This window comes from Callospermophilus lateralis, chromosome 1, assembly GCF_048772815.1.
Source record: "Callospermophilus lateralis isolate mCalLat2 chromosome 1, mCalLat2.hap1, whole genome shotgun sequence".
Classification (NCBI taxonomy): Eukaryota; Metazoa; Chordata; class Mammalia; order Rodentia; family Sciuridae; genus Callospermophilus; species Callospermophilus lateralis.
In genome coordinates, this window is record NC_135305.1 from 128,107,919 (window position 1) to 128,131,296 (window position 23,378).

At 49.9% G+C, this 23,378-nt stretch overlaps 1 protein-coding gene across 1 annotated transcript in view; it reads left to right on the plus strand.

Moving 5' to 3' along the window:
- The first annotated feature begins 1,602 nt into the window (after positions 1-1,602).
- Tmem132d (transmembrane protein 132D) overlaps positions 1,603-23,378 on the plus strand; it is a 492,660-nt gene continuing 470,884 nt past the window's right edge. Inside the window, exon 1 of the mRNA XM_076866377.2 lies at positions 1,603-1,681. Coding sequence (XP_076722492.1) covers positions 1,603-1,681 — 79 coding nt within the window. The remainder of the gene's footprint in view (positions 1,682-23,378) is intronic.

Genomic DNA, 23,378 nt, shown 5'->3' on the forward strand with positions numbered 1-23,378 from the left:
ACCCAGTTTTACCTGGATCTGGTTTGACTTGGCTGGTTTAAGAGTCTTTAGAGATCCACAGAGCTTTCCTCTGCTCTCTCCGATTACTGCTCTGTTTAATTCCAAGGCTCCCACCAAGCAGAGCAGTCCTCAGGCTGGAAGTCAAAAGAGGGTGCCTAGGGATCTTGGATTGGGTGTCTGAGTCATTCAGGAAGGGATCAGGGAACCACCTGTCTTTCCTCTCCTGGGGCAGCCTCCTCCCCACTTTCTGGCCCCTGCTCCCAGTGGGCCAGCTTGGGGATCAGGATGGAATTCTTCTAGGGACGCTGACTCGAGTTCATTCTAGGATGGTGACCTCAGGGGTCACAGGCTTCCTCATGCAGAGATCACTGGGAGACACCTAGGGCGTGGCGAGGGCCCCTCCAGCCATCCACGTGCTCATGCCTAGGGAGGGTCAGCAGCTTCCCACAGGCCGGGGACCTTCTGGCAACCCCAGGTTCTGGGTAGAAGCTGAGCCATGGACCTTCTAGAACCTGCATTGAGGAGGGGGCGGCTCTCTCCTTGGCTTCCGCGGGGTGTCCACCACCTCCCAACAACCCTCTCCTGTTTGCACACGCAGCGAGGGCGACAGAGGGCGGGGGCGGGGACCACGGGAGGTGGGACTTACTTTGCGGATTGGGGCTCACAGCTGTCACTCTGAAAGGGTGGGGCTTTTTAAAAAAAAGACAAATTTTTAAGGCAAAACCCCCAACACGCACCGGGCACTGTCGCGATCGCCAGCGCTCCGGATGCAGTCTTTGTGGAGCGGGGCCACCGCGCCTGCTGGCGGGCGGCAGCTGCGGCTCACAGCCGCGTCCCCGAGCCAGCGGTTCCTCCTCCGCGCACATCTGGCGCGCCTCCCCCGGTCGCCGGCTGGAGCCGCGCGTCTGCGGAGTCGGCCGTGCGCTCGGCGCGCGTAGAGCCCCGCAAGCCCGGGCCCGGCGGGGCGGCTGCCGGGCCGAGGGGCGGCTCGGGGGCAGCTGCACCCACCAAACTTTGGGCGCGAGGGCGCGCCAGCACGAGCCCCGGGGCGCGGCGGCCGCCCAGGATGGGGGCTGCGTGCCAGGGCGCCCCCAGCCGCCCCGCGCACAGGGCCACCCGCCCCGGGGCCTCCGTGCCTCTTCTGCCTGAACCCAGGGCTCTTCAGCACCGCTGCCGGGACCAACGCCCCCGCGGCCGTTAGCCAGCCCGGGGCCACCAGCCGGTCCGCTGCCAGCCCTGCGCCGGGAGGCGCCCTGCCTGGGCCACCGGCAGCCCCTCTTCACTTGGGTAAACAGGAAAGGAAAAACCCCTCGTGGATTAAACATTAAAAAAAAAAAAAAAATCCCGGTGGGGGTGAAAGAGGGGGTGGGGCTTCCTGCGGGTGTTGGACTCCGGAGAGCAACTCCAGAGCCCGCGCGGTGGTCGCCTCCCGGCCAGGAGATGGACAATCAGGAGGAGGGCGCAGGGCGCCGGGGCTGCTCCAGACCCTAGCCGCCTGCGCTTCGCCATCCAGCCCAGCTCCCGTCCTCCAGGGGTTTGGCGACGTCTGTTCTTACCTAGACGGTGTCAGGGAAGCTGAAATCTTCATTCCGGGGCTCCAGGATGTGCCCCAGTGAGATGGGAATGCTGTGGCACCTTTGGTCCCCCGTGCTCATCAGCCTGACCGCCCTTTTCTCCAAAGGTGAGGACCCCGCCACCTTGGGCCCGGGACTAACTTTGCCTGGAGTGCATGTGGGAGAGTGCGGGGCTGTGGGCAGCAGGGAGCGAGGGGGTGGACGTGCGCAGTGTGTATGTGCAGGTGTGTGGCAGGGGACATGCTCAGCGGCCCCTGGCCCCTCGGCTGCAGGTCCTTCCCCTGGAGGACTTGGCTAGGATACCATGGGGGAGACTGCAAAGGAACCCGAGGGAATTGAAGGTTGTTGCCAGAGGACAGTAAGACAGGGGGTTGTAAGGCCCTTGATAGAGATGGTGGCTGCCAGAGTGCTGACCCCAGGACAGGAAAGGGGAACTGAAATGACCTGGAAGATCCTGGGATTTGGAGTTGACTTCTCTGCTGGCACCTGTTTAGAAATAATTTTGGAAAAGTCTTATCATGTGGGAATTCCATTTAGTACACCTGAGGCTACTAAAAATAGGGCTTAGGGTCGGCTCTGAAGAAAGGGTCTGGAGTTCCTCTGCCCAGCCCACATAGAGGTTTCCGCACCAGGTCCCCACAGGCACCTTCCTGGGGTGCCTGGGGAGCAGCATCCGGGGAGAGGTTAACTGCAACCTGGGACCAGAGTTCCCAGCAGGGCCTGACCCATCCATCTCTCTTGGCTCTCAGCATCTCTGACTGTGAGTTTGAAACCTCGGGAACTTAATTGTTTGCAGAGAAATTGTTTGATACTCAGAGCAGATTGTAGAGAGGACCAGCAATTTTTTCTCTTATTGATTGGGACTCTGTGTGAGGTTTGCCCCTTCAAGTGCCCCTTTCCTACAGAGGCACATATTGGGAGAAAGTGGAGATATTTAGCAGTCTAAAGCGTGATCTGAAAAAATCCTGTAAACATGTTTTTCTATGATTATTTTCAGGGTGAGATCTCTCTTAGAAACTTCAGAGTCAGTTACCACACATTGAGTGTTTCAATTACATGAATTTTCTGTTCCCTGGTTTTCCCAGTATCAGGAGGCTCTGTGGCTTTGGATCAGGTAGATCTAGACAGTTCACCCGCTGGGCTTTTGTGCTGCTCCCATTAAGAAAGAACATCTTATGTTCATCCACTCCACTGTCTTCTCAAGTGCAGCTGAAATGGACTCGGGTCTCTCAATTATGTGTTAGAACAATCCCGATGACCAGAGCTGGTGAGAGTTATGCTGTACACAGGAAACTAGAGGAGAGGTCGGTGAATTCCATGAATCCAATGCAGGCTGACATGAGGCTTAAAATACCCCTCCCCATGCCCAGCCTGGCTGGCAAGAATGGCCAGGAGGCAAGTTCTTTACTGGTGGTCACTGGGTTTTATAATAAGGATAGGTGTCTCTGCTTTCATGCTGCAGTAACAAGATTTTGTGAAGAAAGGCACAGGGTAGCTTTGCAAAGATGACCTGTCAGCTGTGTTGTTACGCAGTTCCCTTACAGATCGATTAGACCAGGCTGTGTGAGAGAGCTGAATTTCCCGGATACGTCTGAACTTTTCCAAGTGGAAGCGCTAAAAACTTCCCCAAGTGATTTTCTGTAAACGTGGAAGCCTTTTTTCTAAATGGCCAGAAATCAGCTTCTGGGTGACAGTATAAACGCAGCAGATGACAACTTCCGTCTGTTGATTGTAGAGAACTCAACTCAGCCAGACAGTTCAAGAGTGACTCGGTTGTGTGGGGACTTCCCACTGTGCTCAGCGCAGCCAAGCACATGGTAGGAATTCAGTGATCATGTACACGGTGCCAGAGAACACGGGCAAGTTAATATTGTGAAATTGGGTAACGTGGAACTTCACAGTGCAGGCATGGCTCATCAAACCAGGGTAGGCCAGTCCTTCCCCAGCACGTTCAGATTCCTTTCCCTCTGAGATTCTGTGGCCACTTGAGAGCTCTGACCAGCCTGAAATCAACTGTTGGCCATATTTAACAGGGTTATAGTCAGAAGTAAATGCACAAACTCTAAAACACCTAATTATTCTGGCACTGGGTAAAAAGTAGGGATTGCTGTTGTCAGTTATTAAATACATGCTCCTGCATGATGCCAGTTTTACCCCAGTGTTTCTGTGCATTCCAAATAAGAATTCTTGGGTAAAACAGAGTGTGCGTTTGGACACCAGGCTAGCACCCTTGGACTTGATGCCTGCTTAAATTCCATGAGCAGAAAATGATTAGTCATAGAGCAAAGCTACCTTCATCTAGCTGTTTTAAAAATACAAATACAGATAAAATGTCATTTCTTGTACGTCTGTCTCCTTGGGACCTAGGAGCAGTGGTATGAAAAAGAAAGTTTTACCAACCCCTTGTCACGTGGCCCCAAACTCTTGGGAGAACAGCCGTTGATTAAGTTACTGGGAGCTTGCGTCTCACGTTCAAGTGCTGGTTGGTGTTGGGAGTTGCTGTAGATCTCGGATGTGCAGGTGGCTTCTCTGTGGGCTTCCTGGGTGGAGGCAGGTGACAGGAGGGTGAACTAAGAAGGTTCAGTGGGAAGATGGAGATGAGCAGAGAGCAAGGTGGTTTTTAGACGTCACCTTAGGCTGCCGTGGCCATCTTCCCTGCATGCAGTGACAAGCAGAAGCTCAGGGACCTGCAATCAGGGAAAGCAGTTGTGGCACCTGTCCCAGGCCTCCTGGGCAGGGACTTCTCATCCTGTGCCGAGGGCTTCCATGCACAGAGCTTCTCTCCTGGGTCCACTTGCATAATTCTCCCACAGAGAGGGGACAGAGAGAGTTTCAGTTTATAGTGGCACCTTTACTAGGGTTCAGGACTTTTTAGGGCAGCAAAAAATACCAGGAGGAAGTGTGTGTGTGTGTGTGCGCGCGCGTGTGCACGTGCGCATGCACATATGTGCAACTTCATTGCTCACATTCATACCCTGTCAAAATTAAAAGGCTAGGGAATGGAGAAACCGCTAAATTCTGCTTTTGTGAATTAAGGAGTTAAAAATATCACTTTATTGAAAGTACTTATATGCACAGAAATGAAGAATTCCAAGTTTGAGATGTTTAATTGAGTTCTATTTTCAAGACCCAAGGAAAAAATGAAAAAACAAAACAAATATTCCAAAAATATATTATTGTAGAATCTTACATTGCCTGTATTTCCAATTCATCATTTATGAATCATATATCCATATTCTCATCTATCCATCCATATACTCATCTACCTACCCACCCACCCACCCATTTATCCATCCATCCACCCATCCACCTATCCACTCATCCATCCATCCACCCACGCACCCACTCATCCATTCATCCATCCATTCACCCACCCACCCACCTGTTCATCCATCCATCTATCCATCATCCATCCGCCCACTCATCCATTCATCCATCCATCCACCCACTCACTCACCCACCTATCCATCCATCTATCCGCCCACCCACTCATCCATACATTCATCCATCCACCCACCCACCCACTCATCCATTCCTCCATTCATCCATCCATCCATTCATTCATCCACCCACTCATCCATCCAGTATGGAAGGTTGTGTGTTTTCAGAGACCACAGAAAAAGGCAGACATTACCTTCAGGTGTTTTGAAGACATGGGGTCAGGCTGTCCAGGGCCCCGCCGACTGGGGAAGCTCCACATAGTCAGTTGTCTGGATTTCAAAGTGCCACAAGTCATTGCTCCACTGTTGTAAGTTGTAAGCACAAAACCTGGCTGGTTCCATGTTCAGCAGTCCCCTCTTCCTTTTCTCTTCTGGCTCTGTCTCCCTTTGCTATTTTATAATGACCCCCTCCCTTCTGACCACAATGTGCCCCTATGCTGTGCTGAGCACAGAGAATACAGTAATGAGGAGAAAATCCAAACAGGTATGGTTACCGCCCTCACAGAACTTGCAGTCTGTGGAGGAGACAGAAAAATGTCATGTGCACAAGAGAGGAGAGGTGTGCTGACCCCTGTGCCGTGTGCTTAGAGTGGCAGAGCATCTCTGGAGGCAGGACTGCCAGTGTTTGACTGCACATCAGGGAAAGACAGGGGCATTACCTGGACGACAGGGAGAGGGAGGTGCAGTGGTCAGTGGGGGATGTACAAAGAGGATGAGAACAGGTGCCTGTCCAGGCTGAAGGTGGTCAGGGTGGCTGAGCTGAAGGAATATCACGAGCCACTCAAGCAGGAACAACCTTTATTTCTGAATCCCCGCCCCCAATGCCACCCATGTGGCCCTTCCAGGCACCCCACACACCAACTGGAACTCCCTCCACCAGAACTCCCTCCACCGGACCTTCACCAACCAAGGGGAACTCCCCAGGAATCCCCCCCACAGGCGGACAGCAGGGGTCTATATACAATTGAATACACAGCTTAACTTAACCATCATCATCTCAATGGCTTGCTGGCATCACCTCTTAACCACTCCCTCTGGCAAAATGCCAGGTGCCACCCCCCACCCGGTTATGGCCCTCAACAAAGGAGTTTGGGGGGATGCTGTTGAGTGAGGGAGAGGACCACCAGAGGTGGCCTGACAGATGGGGTGGACAGGGGTCAGCACCCACTGCTTCCTTAGAATTGTCCAGCTAGATGATAAATGTGGTGGTCACCGCTTCATGGGCTTTGTGAGCAGCTAGGTCTGTGTTAAGTAATAGAAGCAGGACAGAGTGACTTTAAATCAGAGGGTATATAAGTTTCCCATGCTGCTACGGCAAATGGCCACAGACATGAGGACTTAAAACAACACAAGTTCTGCAGGCCAGTGGCCCACTTCTCTACACTGGGCTGAGCCCAAGTCGTCTGTGGGAAGGGGATCTTTCCTGCCTCCTGCAGCTCAGGCAGCTGCCAGCATTCTTTGGCTTGTGGCCACTCAGTCCACCTGCAGGGCTGCTCTGCGGTCTCCCTGCCCTTCTGAGTGCCGCTGTGTGTGCGTCTTCTCTGGCCTTTGGGGAGGCTGGGTGGATTACAGTTAGAACCAATTCACACCATTGGGCAGTCCCCTTGTCCAGTTAGTCCCTTCTTCAGTTAGTCCTAATTTTCACTTCCAAACAAGGTCAGGGACACTCACAGTTTCCTGTGACTCACATGAGAGCATCCTGTGGAGGTGAGGGGCATTTTCCAGCCACCCCCAGGGGTAACATTTTCAAACTACTTTGTAAATGTTCTCCAAAATTTCCAGTTCACCTCGATGTTTATTTTCCTTCCTATCTTTGATTCTTCCTATTTAGCATAGCACTTTGGACATTGCAAAGGTACAATAAAATTTTTAAGTGTGCTTAAGAGTGTAACATATTGCCTGAAGAATGTCTGCCTGACAGGAAAATGGCCTAATGCTGTCTTTTCCCGTAATTCCAAGTGCGGCAGGAGATGCTTTGCTCCATGATAATAACAGCTAATTTTTTGAGTGGTTATTGCATGTCAGGCACTGTGCGGAGAGATTTATGCAGATAAGTTCTTTGAGCGTGCAGATAAACCAGTGGGACAGCGAGGTTGAGGCTCAGAGAAACTGCGTACCTCGTCCAAGACCTGAGGAGGGTGGAGGCTGAGCCCGGGCACCACAACTCAGCTGTCAGCCAGGCTGCGCACAGTGGCGATGGTGTCATATCTAAGGGTACCCATTTGCCAGGCTGGAGCCCATGGAGCCTGGCCTGCTGAGGGTGGAGAAGATGGGTCTCCCACTTAGAGTCCGCTCAGAGCCCAGTGGTGGAGACACTCAATATGGGTGGGCCAGTGGGTCCGCAGATTTCCTGTTTGATTTTCTCAGCAGGAACTGGACTAACACCTGAAAGGGACTAAAATACAGATTTTAATTCCAGGGATGCTGTGCATTCACCTGACAGTGTGGGATGTGTTTGGGGTCTCCTGGGCAGGCCATTTGAAGGATTTGCAGAGGTGCCTGATGAACGGCAGCTCGTGGGTATATTTATCCACACACTTCACTGACACTCAGGGGTCTCGGGCAGCTCAAGACAAGAGGTGGCCCCCAGGAGGAAAAGAGTAGCTGGCTCTTCAGTGGCCACTGGGAAATCGTGAAGGAGGCGGGAGGAAGGTGGCGAGTGAAGACAGGGAAGTGTGACTCCGACTTGCAGAGGAGAATGCGGGTCCTGTGAACACATGGAGCTCGGCTCTCGATGCCAGACGGCCAGCCTGAGGGACTTATGGGAAGAAGACTGTGGGGGTTCCAGCGAGAGAAGGGAAACCAGCTTGGAGTTGTTGTGAAATGAGGCCAAGGACTCAGAATATTTTTATGTGACTTTGTCATTTCAAAAATCTGCTGTAGCAAGAAATAAGGGAGGATCCAGCAGCGAGACACCAGGCGTCTTGAAGGCTGGCGTGTGGGGTCTGATCATGTGCCCATAATGCCCAGGCTCTGCCCCCTGCTGCCTAGAAGCTGAGGGTCAGCCTGGAGGAAGGTCCTGGGACTGAACACAGACACTGTGGCAGATGTGGGCGACGAGATTCCAGCGCGGGGTGAGAGCGGCGGAGGTAAAGACCATCTTGGAAAGAGGATTTAATTATCCACTCCGCCCCTCTCTGCCTGCCTGTCTCAAGTATATAAATGGAAAGAGACTTGGGCGTCCATTTGCGAGGACGAGCGGTTGCAGGGAGTTCTTGGCGGCATTATTTTTTCATGAGAGTGGCGTTAAGTTCTCGTGTTGATGGGACTCTCGGCACTCCCTTCTTGAGGCAGCAGTCAGTTAGATTTCACTGCTCCTCATTTCTGCTGAAATCATGGACCAGGACAGCTGTGTGGGTGGTGGAGGGGGGAGCCCAGAAGTTGTCCTAGCTAGAGGGGCTTCAGAGGGTATGTGACACCTCTTGGGACATTGCTCTTGCCCCTGCCTGCCCATGTTACCTTACTTGCCCCCATCTTGTGTCTCTGTAGGCCTTCTCTCTAGGCACATGCACCAGGTGACAGCCACTGCCTGTCACTGTGGTGGAAAGCACAGGACATGAGCATCAGAATGCTGACTTCAGAAGCTTGCCCTGGAGCCCAGAGCAGGACTTGGAAGGGCATGTTCATGGGCTTCCTTGGCCCCTCTCTTCTTTCTGGGGATGGGGATGGGGTGGAGTCTTTAGAAGGGAGCATGGGGGTGCTTTGGGCTGCTCTGTGTCCCTTCCTGACGAATAGGGAGGTCGAGAGGTGTTAGATCCATTCCCCAAACACACTTGGAAGAAGCTCACCCATGTCATCTGGGAAGAGGCAGGGGACGTGTGCACAGGAGGTGACGGGCAGGGGCTCCAGTGTGGCGCTCGGAGACCCAGATGCTCTTGTGGTTGAGGGAACCAGCAGGCTCCTCAGTGTGATGGCCCCTCTGAGAACTGAGACCCCTTCCCTGGACTTGCTGGGGCACGGTCTCCCCATAGCCTTCCCTCTGCGACTGGACGAGTGAAAATAGAAATAAAGTCTGTTACGTAAAAATGGAGAGATGTGTGTCGTGCCCACTGATGTTGGAGCCCAAGATCTGTGCTCACCCCAGTGATCTTGAGACACGTTGGTGGCACTGTGCCCGGCTTGAGACATGCTGGGGGCACTGTGCCCAGCTGGACTATGAAGCTGGCACGCTGGCAGATGGTCACCCTCGAGACCCTCCTGGGTCTCCTCCCAGCCCCCCCCCCCAGATGAGCCTTTGGGTTTGAGGTGCTCTGGGGCAGGATTGCAACCTGCAAGGCCCAAGGTTGGAGCCGTGGGTGAGCCTGGGCTCAGGTCCTGGCCATGGCTGGCAGTGCAGGAGCGAGGAGCGAGGAGCGAGGAGCGAGGAGCGAGGAGCGAGGGCAGTTTAGCTCTGATACGAAGCAGGTTGAAGAAACTCCGAGAATCTGACTTGGAGAAAGAGTGACTGCTTTGACCTGCAGGAGGCCGCTCTAAGGAAGGACTGGCCCTGTGTCTGCAGCTTCAGAGGGTGGGCAGAGAAGACCTGGGCAGAGCACCAGAGGTGCACCCCATGGAGAATCGGGACCCTCTGGGAATGCCTCTCCCTCAGAACAACTGTACTTTGGCTTGTCTGCTGCAGGCAGGCTTTCGGTGCCCTCCTGGAGCCCTCATACAGCTGGAGCACGGCCCCTACACTCAGAGGGGAGCATGGAGGCACAGGCTTGGGTGGGAGCCCACACCAACAGGAGGGTATCTTTGTTTTTAGAGCACAGTTGTATGAAAACAGATCAGAAGTCTTGACACTCACATAGTGTTGAATGTCAAGCAGAGGCTGCAAGACCTTCTGTAGGGTGAGCAGCAGGGTCTAAGGATGAGGGGAGTGGGAGCCATAGGCCCCAGTGTTCTGGGCCCTGGGACACCTCAGGCCCAAGGGCGGCTTTGGCTTCCAGAGAGGGAAGTGGGTGGGGCTGGAGCCTGAGCATAAGCGAGAGCATCAGTTTTGTGTTTTCATTAAACTGTTAATTTGCTCCATGGGGAAAATTTCATCCAAATGATACAATGGCACAGGGCAGTGTTGGAAGTTATGGATTGCCCACAAATGTAGGCAGGAAAGAGAACAGGAGGAGGAGGAGAAGAGGAGGAAGGGACGAGGAGGAAGGGAGGAGGAGGAGGAGGAGGAAGGGAGGAAGGGAGGAAGGGAGGAGGAGGAAGGAGGGAGGAGGAGAGGAGGGGGAGGAAGGGAGGAGGAGGAAGAGGAGGAGGAGGAGGGGAAGAGAAGAGGAGGAGAGGAGAAGGAGGTAGGAAGGAGGAGGAAGAGGAGGAGGAGGAGGAGGAAGGGAGGGGAGGATGAGGAAGAGAAGAGGAGGAGGAAGAAGAAAGGAGGAGGAAGGGGAAAAGAGGAAGAGAGGAGGAGGATGAAGGGGAGACAGGAGGAGGATGAAGGGAGGAGGAGGAGGGGAGGGCAGGAGGAGGAGAGGAGGAGGGTGAAGGGGGAGGAGGAGGGGAGGACAGGAGGAGGAGAGGAGGAGGGTGAAGGGGGAGGAGGAGGGGAGGACAGGAGGAGGAGAGGAGGAGGGTGAAGGGAGGAGGAGGAGAGGAGGAGGTGGTGGAATAGGATGGGCCAGGAGGGAGGGAGCACCATCACCCAGCTGCCAGTCACTCATGTCAAACTCACAGAGCCTCGAACAGCTCTTTAGATTGAATTTGGCTTGGTCTGAGGTCTGAGCACACTGAGAGGCATTCAGTAAACATTTGTGGGGACATTTAAGAACTTTATTAAAAGCACAGCTTTTCCTTTCAGTGTGAACTGAAGGAGATTTCTTAGGCCTTAGAACCTGGGAAACTCTGTCTGTCCTGAGAAGCCGCTTCCACCTCACCCTGGGAGGGCTGCTTCCGGTGACCCTGTGCCGGCCTTTGTCCTCCTGGCTGTGGGCTGGGCAAAGGCGTTTGGGGGCTTCTCATGAGCAGGCTTTGGCCTTGGCTCCGTGTTTTCCTGCACCTGTTCTCCCTCCTGTCTGCTTCCTGCTCTGTTCATTGTATCCCACTGCATTTATTGTTTTCAAACTACTTCAAATTATTTTGAAATGAGAGGTGGAGAGAAACCACTCCCCTTCCTCGCCTCCTTCAGCCTCTCAGCGTCCTCCAGTGGAGGTGGCTGCTCTCCGTCCGACGCTCCCACGTCCTGAAACTCTGGTTCACCCAAAGTGTGGTCCCTGGGCCTGACAAAGGCTCGAGAAGGGTGAGGGTTCGAAGGACGGGAGGGAAACCGGAGTTCCTCCCGAGGAGCACTCAGCGAGCCGACCATGTGGGAGCATGAGTGGGCAGGCGGTGCAGAGAGCAGGCTGGGCTTTGAGGCTTGGCAGGATCAAAGAATGCACCACAGGTGCAGTAGGAAATGCAGGTTGGTGAGCTGGGAAGGCAACCCTGCCTCTGGGACCTGCCAATCGGCGTCACTGTGGTGGAGCAGAATCAAAGCAACAGGTGTGTGTTTTAACTTGGAATGGAGGCTCTTCCCTGGGACCTTGTGTGACATTCTCAGAACCCGAGAGGCCCTGATGCTTGGATACATCCATAAAACAGTCAGGCTCAGCCCCAGGACCTACTTAGTTCTAGTTTTTCATCTTCACAGAGGAAGTCACAGGTAACTAAGAGGGTTCCTCTGTTTATGAACCTGTTGTCAACACAGTGAGTTAGGCTCGGGGCTCAGACGTACGTATTCAGCTCCTCCTTGACAAGGTCACCATTAGGTGGGGGAAACTGAGGCGTGGACAGTACACATGACCTCAGGCTCGTCTGCCACCTTACGTTGGTCATGTGCTCTGACTTGCATTGGCTACTGCAGGTGGAGAGCCCTGGCCTCCAGAGAAGCCTGCACATCAGGCCCTGGCTCCTTCAGTCCAAGAAGGTCACTGGAAAGGGCGGGCACTGATGGGAGCCTGGCATGGGACACCACGCAGGTCACCGTGTGGATGTGGGGAGGGGCCTTTATAGGCATTTTGGTGTGGTGCCGTGGACAGAGGGGCAATAGATGCTGTCTGATTAGCCAAGCAGGGTGTCCCTCTCTCAAGGCTGCTGTAATGTTGAGCCAAAGACCCAGATACTCAAACTTCCCCTGATTTTCAGCCTTCAAGGGAACGCCACGTGGCTGCCTCAGGGTGATTCCAGTGTGGCAATTCCCCCTCTTGGAGAAGCTCCTCCATCCTTTGATGCTCATTTAAATGTAATGTAAGCTTTTGTTTCCAATGATGGTAATTTTTCAGAGTCCTTAATTAGATGTGAAAACTATGCACAATGGAGATTACTGTTGTGAATAAATATTTGCATTATGTGCTGTTAAAAGCAAGCATCAACACACACAATCGCTTGTTTTACAAGCCTTCAATATTTTGAAATGTAAGATCCGTGGAACTGCTGAGAACTGTATGGAAGGGGAGAGCGAGCTGCTTACATCATGTTATTTATATTTTCAGGGGAGTGGCGTCAACCATAGGAGGGAAAGCCCGTGGTTTTGATGTGTGGTGGTGTAAAAGCAGCCTGCAAATGAGTCCTACCTTATCGCTCCCAGTTCTGCACGTCTGCTTCTAATACAGTGTCTTGCTTGATGTCCTTAATTAGGCGGTGCACACTGGGGAGCTGATTTTTGCCTGTGGTTCAGAAAAATGTAACCTCAGAATAGTGAGAAATATAGTGTCTAAGACATTCTGGTGTTACAGATAGCCTGGCACTTCAACTTGGAAAGGACAAAGCGAGCATCGTGCTCTGGGCCAAGTGTCACGTTTTTGCTGTCTGCCAGTGATTTTCCCAGAATTGTTTTGCATGTGTTACACAGATTTTTTTTTTTGGATAGGAAAAGGACACTATCATTATTATTCTTTTTCAATTTAAAAGCACAACGTGTGAATTGAAAGGATGTGAAACAGATGAGCAGCAGGGCTGGGGACCTGCAGAGTGACATGTCATCAGTAGAAAAGAACAGTTGGAGGCGCGGCCTTCCGCTGACACTGACCAGCCATTCCAGGTGGTGCGCACTGTGGCCGGCAGTTACCTCCGTGTCTTCCCTGTGAATGCCTTGTATTCTGAAGTCAGGAGATTGTCATTAAAATGTGGGCTTTCCTGCTTCTCTTGAGTTGTGAGTGGCAGGGGCTGGTATGTCACGCCCAGGCTGCATCCAAGCGGCTGCTCCTTTTCTGGGCAGGTCTGCACGGTGGCTCCTGTGGCCGCTGTCCTCTCCATAGTTACCGCAGACTCCAGGCTTGGACCTCTGTGCTTCCTGTAGCAGAGGAACACTTCTCTGTACTCAGGGCTCCTTCAAAAGTGGGGAAACGCAGACGAGTGCGGGTGTCCTGCCCAGGGGTGGCTCTCTTGGATTGCCTTCCTGAGCCTGGTGACATGCACACCCGCCGTGCCTTCCAGGTCACATATACCTGTTGTGCGAGGCTTACCTGTGATTCCCAGGAAGGGCCTGATTGTGGTTAATGCCGTTTTGTTGTTATGTGTAGATCAGCATGCTCTGGTCCTGGGGAGAAGAATGAGTGATGGTGCAGACTTTCTGAGGGGTGTGTGGAGGGGGAGGTTTTAAAGGCACTCAGTTTCCAAATTGTGAATTCCTTTGTGTGCTGGGTCTGGAAGAGAACCCATCCGGTCAACTTTCACCTGTCCATTCTCCCTCTCGCACACACACCACTTGTTTGACTTTAAAATGAGAGGACGCCCCTCTTCCAGCTGGTACCCCTCACTGCTTCCTGACCTTGAGGAAGCAGACTTTATCCTGTGGCCCATTTGGAGGTACCTTTACAACAAAAGTAGTTTTTATTTTTTTTAAAAAATACATTTGTTTGAATAAACAAATACATTGTTTATTTGATACATTGATGCTGTTTTGCATTTTCTTTGTGTAGCAATCAATTACAATCATGCCCACTTGAAATTTTGGAATACTAAGACTCACAGGGAGGGGAAACTTCAAAAAGTTGAAGTTCAACATGTGAACACACAGAAGATATTGTAAGATGATTTAATAGCATGATGAGTATGTTACTTTCCAGATTAAAAGCACGTTATGTGAGGATGAAGTTCTATGGGAGAAGAGGAAGGGAAAGAGGAGTTCCAGGAGAAAAAGAACAAGTAACATTTCTGATTGTTAATGAAGACTTTCTTGTGGATTTTATAAATGGATGGTTGTGGGTGTCAGCCATTCTGTTATTTATATTCCAATAGATACATTTAAAAGAGTGATGTAACAGCTAAATTTTAAAATGTCAAGATTTACAATACACCAGAAATTTTATCCTTAGCAACTATTGAAACGATGATGAAAAATATTAGAAATCACATTTAAAATGTGCAAGTGGGTACATTATTTAAAAAGTTCCATTTTCAGAGGTACAGGGGGAAATAACATTGGAAGATCGCTGTTCGTAGCCTTGGTTACATATTCAGATCACCTGTGGAGTCTTTCCACCTTGCCCGGCCCACGACACAGCTGTGAACGATGAATTCGGGATGCCCAGGGCACCTTGAGCATCAGTGGTTTTGAACCAAGTGCTCCTGACTGAAGAGTGGCAGCCTAGCCATCAAGGGAAGCCACCTGTTTGTGGGACTGCAACAGAGGCTGTGAGCTCCAGCTGCCACAGAGTCATGTGAGAAGGCGTTCACGGGAGAGTGTGAGGTCACCTTTTTGCTGTAGGGGTTCCACAGTTTTGTATAATCTTGTAACTGTGTTGCAACAAGATATAGAGCATTTCCATCACTGGTTCCTCTTGCCCTGTGTGTTAAGGTTCAGATGTGAGGTGCCCCTCAAAAGCTCACATGAGAGACAATGCAAGAATGTTCGGAGGCAGGTAGGGTGTGGCTGGAGGAGGTGGTCACTGGTCAGGGTGTGCCTTGGGGTTTCTACTTTGTCCCTGGTGATTGGGCTCTCCCGCTGCTTCCTGTTGACACACTGCTTTTCCTTCTGCCACGATCCACCTCATCTTGGGCCCAGAGCAATGGAGTTGGCAATGGACCACGGACTGAGCCTCGGGAACAATGAACCCAAACAAACCGTTTCTCCTCTATGCTGTTCCCGTCAGGTGACTCAAACAATGGTAGCCACCTCCATCCTGCATAGTGTCTCCCCATCTTCCTTTCATCTCGCTTCTCCCGGACGCTGTGGGGATGGTGTCCTGTTCTCAGCCTGTGGAGGTGGCTGCTCTCATCTGGCCTCGCACAGTCGGCACTCTTCCAGGTGGTGGATGCAGCAGCCTGGTTCATCCTCATTGCTGAGCAGCACTCCAGGATGCGGCAGTCCAAGCATGTGTCCATCCACTCGCCACATGAGAGGCGCTGGAGTCGTGAACGGCTTCGGCTGTTGCAGACCAAGCCACTGCACGGGTTTGGCGGGAGCATATGTTTTTATTTCTTTGTGGGTAAATACCTAGGGAGGAGACTGCTGGGTCATATGGGAAGTGTGCGTTCCACATTAGAAGAACCGCCAAACTGTTTTGCAAACACTGGGCCATTTGGCACTTGCGTTCGGCACTGTGTGTGCTCCAGCTGCTGCTCTGCCTCGCCGGCATTTGGTATTTTCACACTGGAATTTGGCGTTAGTCATCCTGGTACACGTGTCGTGGCTCCTCATTGTGGCTTTGATTTGCATTTCCCTAATTACTAATGGTGTTAAGCAGCTTCCAGTGGGCTTATTTGCCATCTGTAGATCTTCCCTGGGAAAGTGTCTGTTGGAATTCTCTGCTGTCTCAGAACCGGCAACTGAGCTGGGTCGCCTTACTGTTGAATTTTGAGAATCGTGTGTGTGATTGTTTTATCCTGGGTGTGATCGGGAAGACATTTTTCTCAGTATATCGTCTCATTTATTGAACATGCCCTTGCAAAGCAGACTTCTGATATGACAAAGTCCAACTTGACTTTTCTTCTCCTCTTATGAAATTGCTTTTGTTGTTGTGTGTTCGATGGCTTTGTCAATCAAAGGTCATACAGGTTTTCTCTTCTAGAAGAGAAAACTTCTTCTAGAAGTTTAATAGTTATAGGTCTTTCATGGAGGTTTACAATCTGTTTTATGCTAATTTGGGAGTCTGGATCAATATGGGTCAAGATCTATTTTTGGGCACAGGAATGATAAATTATTCCAGGGTGACTTATTGTAAAAACTGTCATTTCTCTTTTGAATTGGCTTATATTTCTCTTGGAATTCTTTAAACATACATGGTACACTCTGGACTCTAGTTTGTGCCCCTCAGCTCTCCCCATGCAGCCTTCCAACTAATACCATGCTGTCTTGATAAATGTTCTTGACAATACATCTTGAAATTAGATAATGTGAATCTTCTAATTTTATTCCTTTTCAAAAATGTTGTGACTGTGTTCTGATTTGAAATATGAATATTGAAGCTCGCATGCCAATTTCTCAAGAAAAAAAAGCTGTGCTGGGATTTGATTGAAATTGCATTCAACGTGCAAAACCCCCACCTTGGAATAATGAAAACTGCCATCTTAATGAGTTCTCTAGTCCACGAACATGGTATGCCAGGAGTTTATTTAGATTTTCTTTGATTTTCATCACTGTTTTATACTTCTCAGCATATAGATGTTGCACAGGCTTTTTTAGATGTTTGTCAAAGTGTTCCAGATTTTTAGGTGCTGTTGAGAATATATCATTTAAAAAATCTGAATTTATATTTCTGTGCTTATGTAGAAATATAGTTGATCTTTTTACATTGACTTTTTAAAAATATATTTTTTAATTGTGGATGGACACAATGTCTTTATTTTATTTATTTTTATGTGGTGGTGATAATCAAACCGAGTGCCTCACATGTGCTAGGCTAACGCTGTACCACTGAGCTAAAACCCCAGCCCCTATATTGACTTTGTATACTAAATGCATATATTTTAGCAAATTGTTTTTGCTGGACACTTGGGAATACTTACTCTGGATCATCAGGTCATTTGTGGTACCTTTGTCCCCTCCCTATTCCTCCTGTATGTGGCACTGGCCAGGACTGGTATGATGTTAACTAAGAGTGAGAGAGTGCCTGTCCTTGCCCTGTTCCCAACATCAGCTTTCCATTGGACACAGGAAGTTTATTAGTTGAAGCTCCTTGTTGATGCTGTTTGTGAAGATGAAGTTGGGATGTTTTTGATTTACTGAGAGGTTTTATTACATGCCATTAAATTTCACCAAATTCTTTTATTGCCTCAGTTATGGTGATCATGGGATTTTTTTTTTTTTTTGGTTGTGGATATGGTGGATTTCATTTATTTCTTTTCAAGTATTGAACTACCCTTATACTTTGTTACAAACTCAACTTGGTCATGATATAGAATTCTCTTTATATGTTGCTGTACTTGATTTGATAATATTTTATAGAAGGTGTTGGTGTCTAAATTCAGGAAAGATATTTTCCATAAATTTATATAAGCACTGTCTTTGCTTTCGGTGCCACAGTAAAACTGGGCTTCATAAAACACTAGGAGGAGCATTCCTGCCCCTCCTGTTTGGCTTTCAGGAAGATACTGCATTGGAGCTACTAATCCTACAAATATTTGGTTTCAGTTTTCTGGAGAACCCATTTGGGTCTGGGAATGTTATTCAAATGCTTTAAAGTTGCAAATTCAATTCTTTTGCTATTAGGACTATTCCAAGCATCTGTTTCATAGTGGGTTGACTTTGGTATTTTGTGCTTTTTAATGCAAAAGGGTTTAATTCATCTAAATTGTCAAGTGTTGGAAATTGTTCTAATATTGTTTATTGGCATTTCCATGCCTTTCTGACCCGTAGTGATGTGTCCATTTTCATTTCTGCTTTGAGTAATATGTTCCTTCTCTCTGTCTCTTTCTTGATCAGTCTGCCTAGAGGCTAAGGAAGCCACTCCATCCTTCCTAAGAACCAGGTTTCCATTTCTCTGATCTCATTTACTACTTTTCTGTTCTCCAGTTCTGTTGACACACGGGCTCTGACGTTTCTCATTTCCTTCTGGGCTCTGTGTTTGACTTCCTCCTGTCCATTCCAGCCCTGTGCACGTCAGCTGGGTCATGGTGGAGACTCTTCTTTGCCAACACAGTGCTCCAGGTTTAAGTATCCTTGGGGTGCCCTGTTTGCTGTCCCTCAACTTTCATGGCAAGCTTTTATTTCCAGCTATTGATCCTTGCTTTTCCTAATGTCCCTTGTGACTTGTTTTTGACCAAGATATGAGTCACACGTTTGTGATTTACTTTGAAGTATTTGGGGATTTCCCAGGTACCTTCCTGATATCAATGTCTAGTTGGCTCCATTTTTGGTCAAATAACGTACCTTGTAAGATGTGAATGAGTTGGCATTTTTGAGTGTTTTCTGACATTCCAAGATAGGGTCTGCCTCGCTACATGATCACTATGCTCTTGAGGAGAGGCTGTGTGGCCCCTGTTGGGAGCAGTGTTCACGGGTTCCTATGAGCCTCCGTGGTTGGTGGCTGTCCAAGCATCCTACATCTTCACTGATGTTCTGCTCAGACTTTAGGTTACTGAGGGAGGAGGCTGGCATTTGCAACTATAATTATGGATCTTAATGTTTCTTCTCAAAATTCTGTGCAACTTTGCTTCATGGGTGTGTGTGCATTTAGGATTATCAGCATTCTGGGCAGAGGGATTTCTCTGTGAATGCCTAAAGTGCCTTTCCTCTGGGTCTTACTCCTAGAGAAGTTTTGTTTCCTCGTGTTGTTATAGGCCTCAGTGTTTTAAAGTGATGTTCAAAACACCTCCTTTTTTTTTTAAATAGAGTGGAGAGAGAGAGTGAGAGAGAATTTTTTAATATTTATTTTTTAGTTTTTCAGCAGGCACAACATCTTTGTTTGTATGTGGTGCTGAGGATCGAACCCGGGCCACATGCATGCCAGGCGAGTGCGCCACCGCTTGAGCCACATCCCCAGCCCCAACACCTCCGTTTTTTAAAAACAAAAACTCCTCAGTTTTATAAAGTGATGTTCAAGAGGTGAATTTTCTCCATCTTTCCAAAAGTGCTCAAACAATTTACATTTCATGTGGTCTCTTGTGCAGTGGGAATTGAATCTGCCGTCGTCCGAATTACATTTCCCTTCCCTTTTCTGTTCTTTGTGCTCCTCTCCTTTCTCTTAACACTTTTCAGTTAATGGAGCATAATTCTGTTTCATCCCTGCTAATGAGTTATTATTTATACATTTAAAAATCACTACAATTGTTTCCCCAAGATGTTCTGTACAGACTTTAACTTATCATGATCTAACTTTTGAACACTGGGACCTCTTCAGGTGTTAGGTAAGAACCTGCAGAAGTGTGTTCCTAATTCCTTCCTCTCACTTTTAGGTTTATTGGTCCCATTTATTTTTTTCCTATGTACCATATGCACTAAATACCATTAGTTCTCTCTCTCTCTCTCTTTTTTGCTTAATGCAGTAAATTGTTTTTAGTGCAATTGAAAATGAGAAAAACAATGGATTTTTGGGTCCACTTACCCTCAGTCATTTCTAGCAGTCTTCAGTTCTTTCTGGAGATAAAGGTTCTTGTCTGGCCCCACGTTCTTCTCCCCCGAAAGGACCCTTGGCATTCCCAGTACCAGGGGTCTGATGGTAATGCATTCACTTTTGAAAGCTGCCTCCCCAGGGCGTCAGACCCTCTTCGTTCCTTAGAGAGGTCCTATCTTCTTCTGGCTGATGTCGTCTCTGACGGGAAGTCCACTGTGCCACTTCCCTTGGCCCGCTGGGCGCTCTCCTTGAGTGGACCGAGGACTCTGTTTCTTTCCAGCAGAGCTCTCTCTAGTGAGCCTCTTCTTCATGGGAGTCTCTGTTTCGTGGGTCTAGACTTGATTCTCTCGTCATTTTTGGACAGTTGCCCTCCTTCCCTCCTCCTTCCCATTCCTGCTGTCTTCTTTGTGGGATTCCGTTACCTGGCTGCCACACTGTTCCGACAAGCCTTGGTCCTCGGCTGGGTTTGTTTTTTCTCCAGTCTTTTCTATTTCGGTAGTTTCTGTTGCCATGTTTTCATCTCACAGATGCTTCTTTGGCCATTTTTAGTGGGCATGCAGGTCAGCCCTGGGAGGTGGCTTAGTTGCTCACTGCTGGAGTTTTCCTTATTATCTCATTTCTAGGATTCCCATTTGATAGTTTCCTCCCTTTGCCAAGTTCCCCATCTGGGCACCTTGTTGCCCCCGTCCCCACCCTGGGCTGCTGCATAGCCCAGTGTGTTCCCAGCAGGTGAGCAGCTGAGCCTCTTCCTGCCCTGCAGGTATCTGCCTGTCTCTCCTCAAGTTCAGTCTGATTGGCTTCTCTGTGACTTCAGCTCTTTGATGTGGTCCTGGCCTCATTGTCCTGCAGTGTGGCCACTTCTTCTAGTGGTGGTGTTACAGTTGGAGCAATACTTCTTTCTGCTCTCTGCATCACAGGAAAAAGAAAAAAAAAAAAAATATATATATATATATAATTTCGGTTCCAGAGATCTGAACCCTGGGGTGTTTAACCACTGAGCAAGACCCCCATCCCTTTTAAAATTATTTTGTTTTTGAGACAGGGTCTCACCTAGTTGCTTAGGGCTTCACTGAGTTGCTTGAAAGTGCAATCCTTCTGCTTCAGCCTCCTGAGTCATTGGGATTGTGGGAATGCTCCATCACACCCAGCATCAGGAAAAACTTTTTAAAACACCATTGCAGGTGGCAGACAAAGACATTCTGATTCGTTTCATTTGAGGTGGGCCCGCGTCCATCTCTGTAGTTCTCCAGGTGACTCTAACTCAAGGATGAGGGACAGGCTTTGTGAGCAGTTGTGCCAGGGATGTTGGGCTGGGGCTTGAACCCTGGAGTTTGGGATTTATTTGATAATATTCATTTTCCTTACTGAAGTTATTTTATATATCACTTGGGATCAAACCTGGAAAACAGGAAGTGTTTCACATTTTGCATCACATAATATTTAGTAAAATCAGTTGTGCAGATGCAGGAGCTGATTGTGGGGCAGGGTGAGGAGGCCGGAGGTAGCTACCCAGGAATCCATTGCTCCTGGCAGGACCAGAGGAGATGGCCAGGGGTCAACACAGGAGCTTCCAAGGAAAAGATGGAGCTGGTCCCTGAGATCTTGCCCCAGGCATAGCACCAGGGCTGGGGATCACAACCCAGGCCCCTCTCTTTGCCCTTGGACTCCTGCCAGTGGCTGCCATGGGTCCCTCCCAGCCCAAAGCCTGGAGATATGAACTCTGGAATGCCTCCCACAGGGCCCAGGCCACCCAGAGTGCAGACTACAGTGGATGCCCTAGGGCCGCCCCCCCATGGCTGGAAGCGCCCCTGCAGGACAGTAGTTAAAAAGCTCCTTAAAGAGGCAGAGCTGAGTTCGCTGCATTTACAAGCTGCTGTCTGACCCTCCACAGGTGCCAGGAAGGGAGGTCAGAGGGTGCTTATGGAGTGTTAGGGCCCCAGCCCAGGTGATTGAAGGCCCATCTTTTAATACGTGGGCGTCAGAGACATGGCTAAGAGAGGAACTCAAGGTGGCCCTTGAAATGCGGTTGCTTTACAAGGCTGCTTTTAGCCCAGATGCACGATCTGCTGTTTAGATACATTGTCGGTGTTTCCTGAAGCCACTGGTGAGATCCCTTATTATTTCACAGCGCTGTGCTCCTGGCAGCATTTCCTGGGACAGACAGTGAGGTCTGACATGCATGGTCTTGGCTTCCAGTCCTGTCCGTTGAGCTTTGTGGCTTTGGATGGTCTCTTTCCTCAAGGGGCTCAGTCTATGGCTGGGCGGTTGATGTCACTCCAGTGTGAGGGGTTCATGTCTGGACCCTAGTCAGGCAGAGCTCCCCGTGGACAGCTCAGGAGCATATGCCGTGGGCGTTGAGGGCTGTGGCATCTCTTCACCAGGTACCCAGCTCTGTGACCTGCAGGGTGGCTGCTGTGTGCAAGCACATGCCCTGCTTCTGTGCCAGGAGCACCGTATTCAAAAATGATGACGCTGAACCGTCTCCTTTTGGATTTTCCAGCCATTTAATGATGTGAAAATGATGTTTTCCCACTTTGCAGCCTTTATGGAAACAACCCTGGTCTGGATCCGATCTAGGAGCCACAGTTTTCTGACCCCCATTCTTCTTTGTTCAGCTTTCTGGAAGTACAAGTGACAAACAAAATCATGTTATGTAAAGTGTGCCATGTGCTTTAATACACGTGTGTCTCGTGAGACCGTCATAAAGCTAACATGTCTGTCACGGTACCATCAGTGTTTCATTCATGGTGCGTTCAGCTGGCCGGTAAGACGACTTCTGCGTGGATAGTGACCAGCGTGGGGTTTCGAATGGGTGGGTGCTCACTGTGCTGTGTGATGACCATCTCAGGCTCTTCAGTGACTTGGCTTCACGTGCCCCTGTCTCTTCCTGGTGAGGAGGATGGTGCACTCTCCCCTCTAGCAGACTGCAAGTGCCTGGCCCAGTGCAGGCAGCTGTGGCCACCATGTGGGCCTTGGTGCCTCAGATCTCCTTCGTCCTCTGAGTGACGGTTTGTGCCCCTTGACCCTGCCCTGATCTCAACAGGTGACTGGGCTCCAGCAAGTTGAGGGGGAGCGTGCATGTCCTCACTGCCCCCAGGAGATCGAGCTGACCTCACAGAAGCAGAGGACAGAGGGGTGGATCCCAGGTCCAGGAGAGAGCACGCAGCAGGGGGCAGAGAGAGCGTTGTTGACATGTCCAGGGTGCAGGGGGCAGGAGGGTGACCGCCAGTGTCCTGGAAACACAGGGACAGCTATGGTTGTCAGCAGTCCATGGGACATTGCAGGATACCTAGTTGAGGAGATCTGGTTTGTTCCCAGCCCAAAGAAATGAGCTGTCTGAGGTGACAGATGTGTCCACTGCCCTGATCTGGTCACTGCATGTTGCATATGTGTGTTGAAATGTCACACTACACCGTTACTGTGTGTTGATTCAAAATAAAAATATATGGTATAAAAGAGAGAATATGGCTGGTGGTGGTGTGGGGACAGGGGAAGTGAGGGCCGGGGAAGGTCTTAGACAGCAGAGCAGTGGATTCAGTCCACATTGTTAAGATCCACCTCTAGTTCATGCTCCCTGTGACCAAGAGTACTTATCTCTTGTAAATTTTGTGAAATTTATGCTCAACAAAGAGACTCTGTTTTCATGCACAAATACTGGATATGAAGGGTGGCGTCTTGCCGTCCACCTAGGCCTCGTGGGTACTGCGAGTGGGTTTGACCCCAGCTCCTCTGTGCCTTCAGTCTCTGGAAGTGGCCATCTGAACCATGGCAGTGGAGTCCCAACAAGACATGCACTGTCTTCCCACAGGCTTCACCCGGTTCAGAGCCACAAGGTCACAAAGTCCTTCTGCAGAGCTGAGACTTCAGCAGTTCCGTTGCTGAAACCCCTGCTGCTTCTGACGGATGGTTGTCAA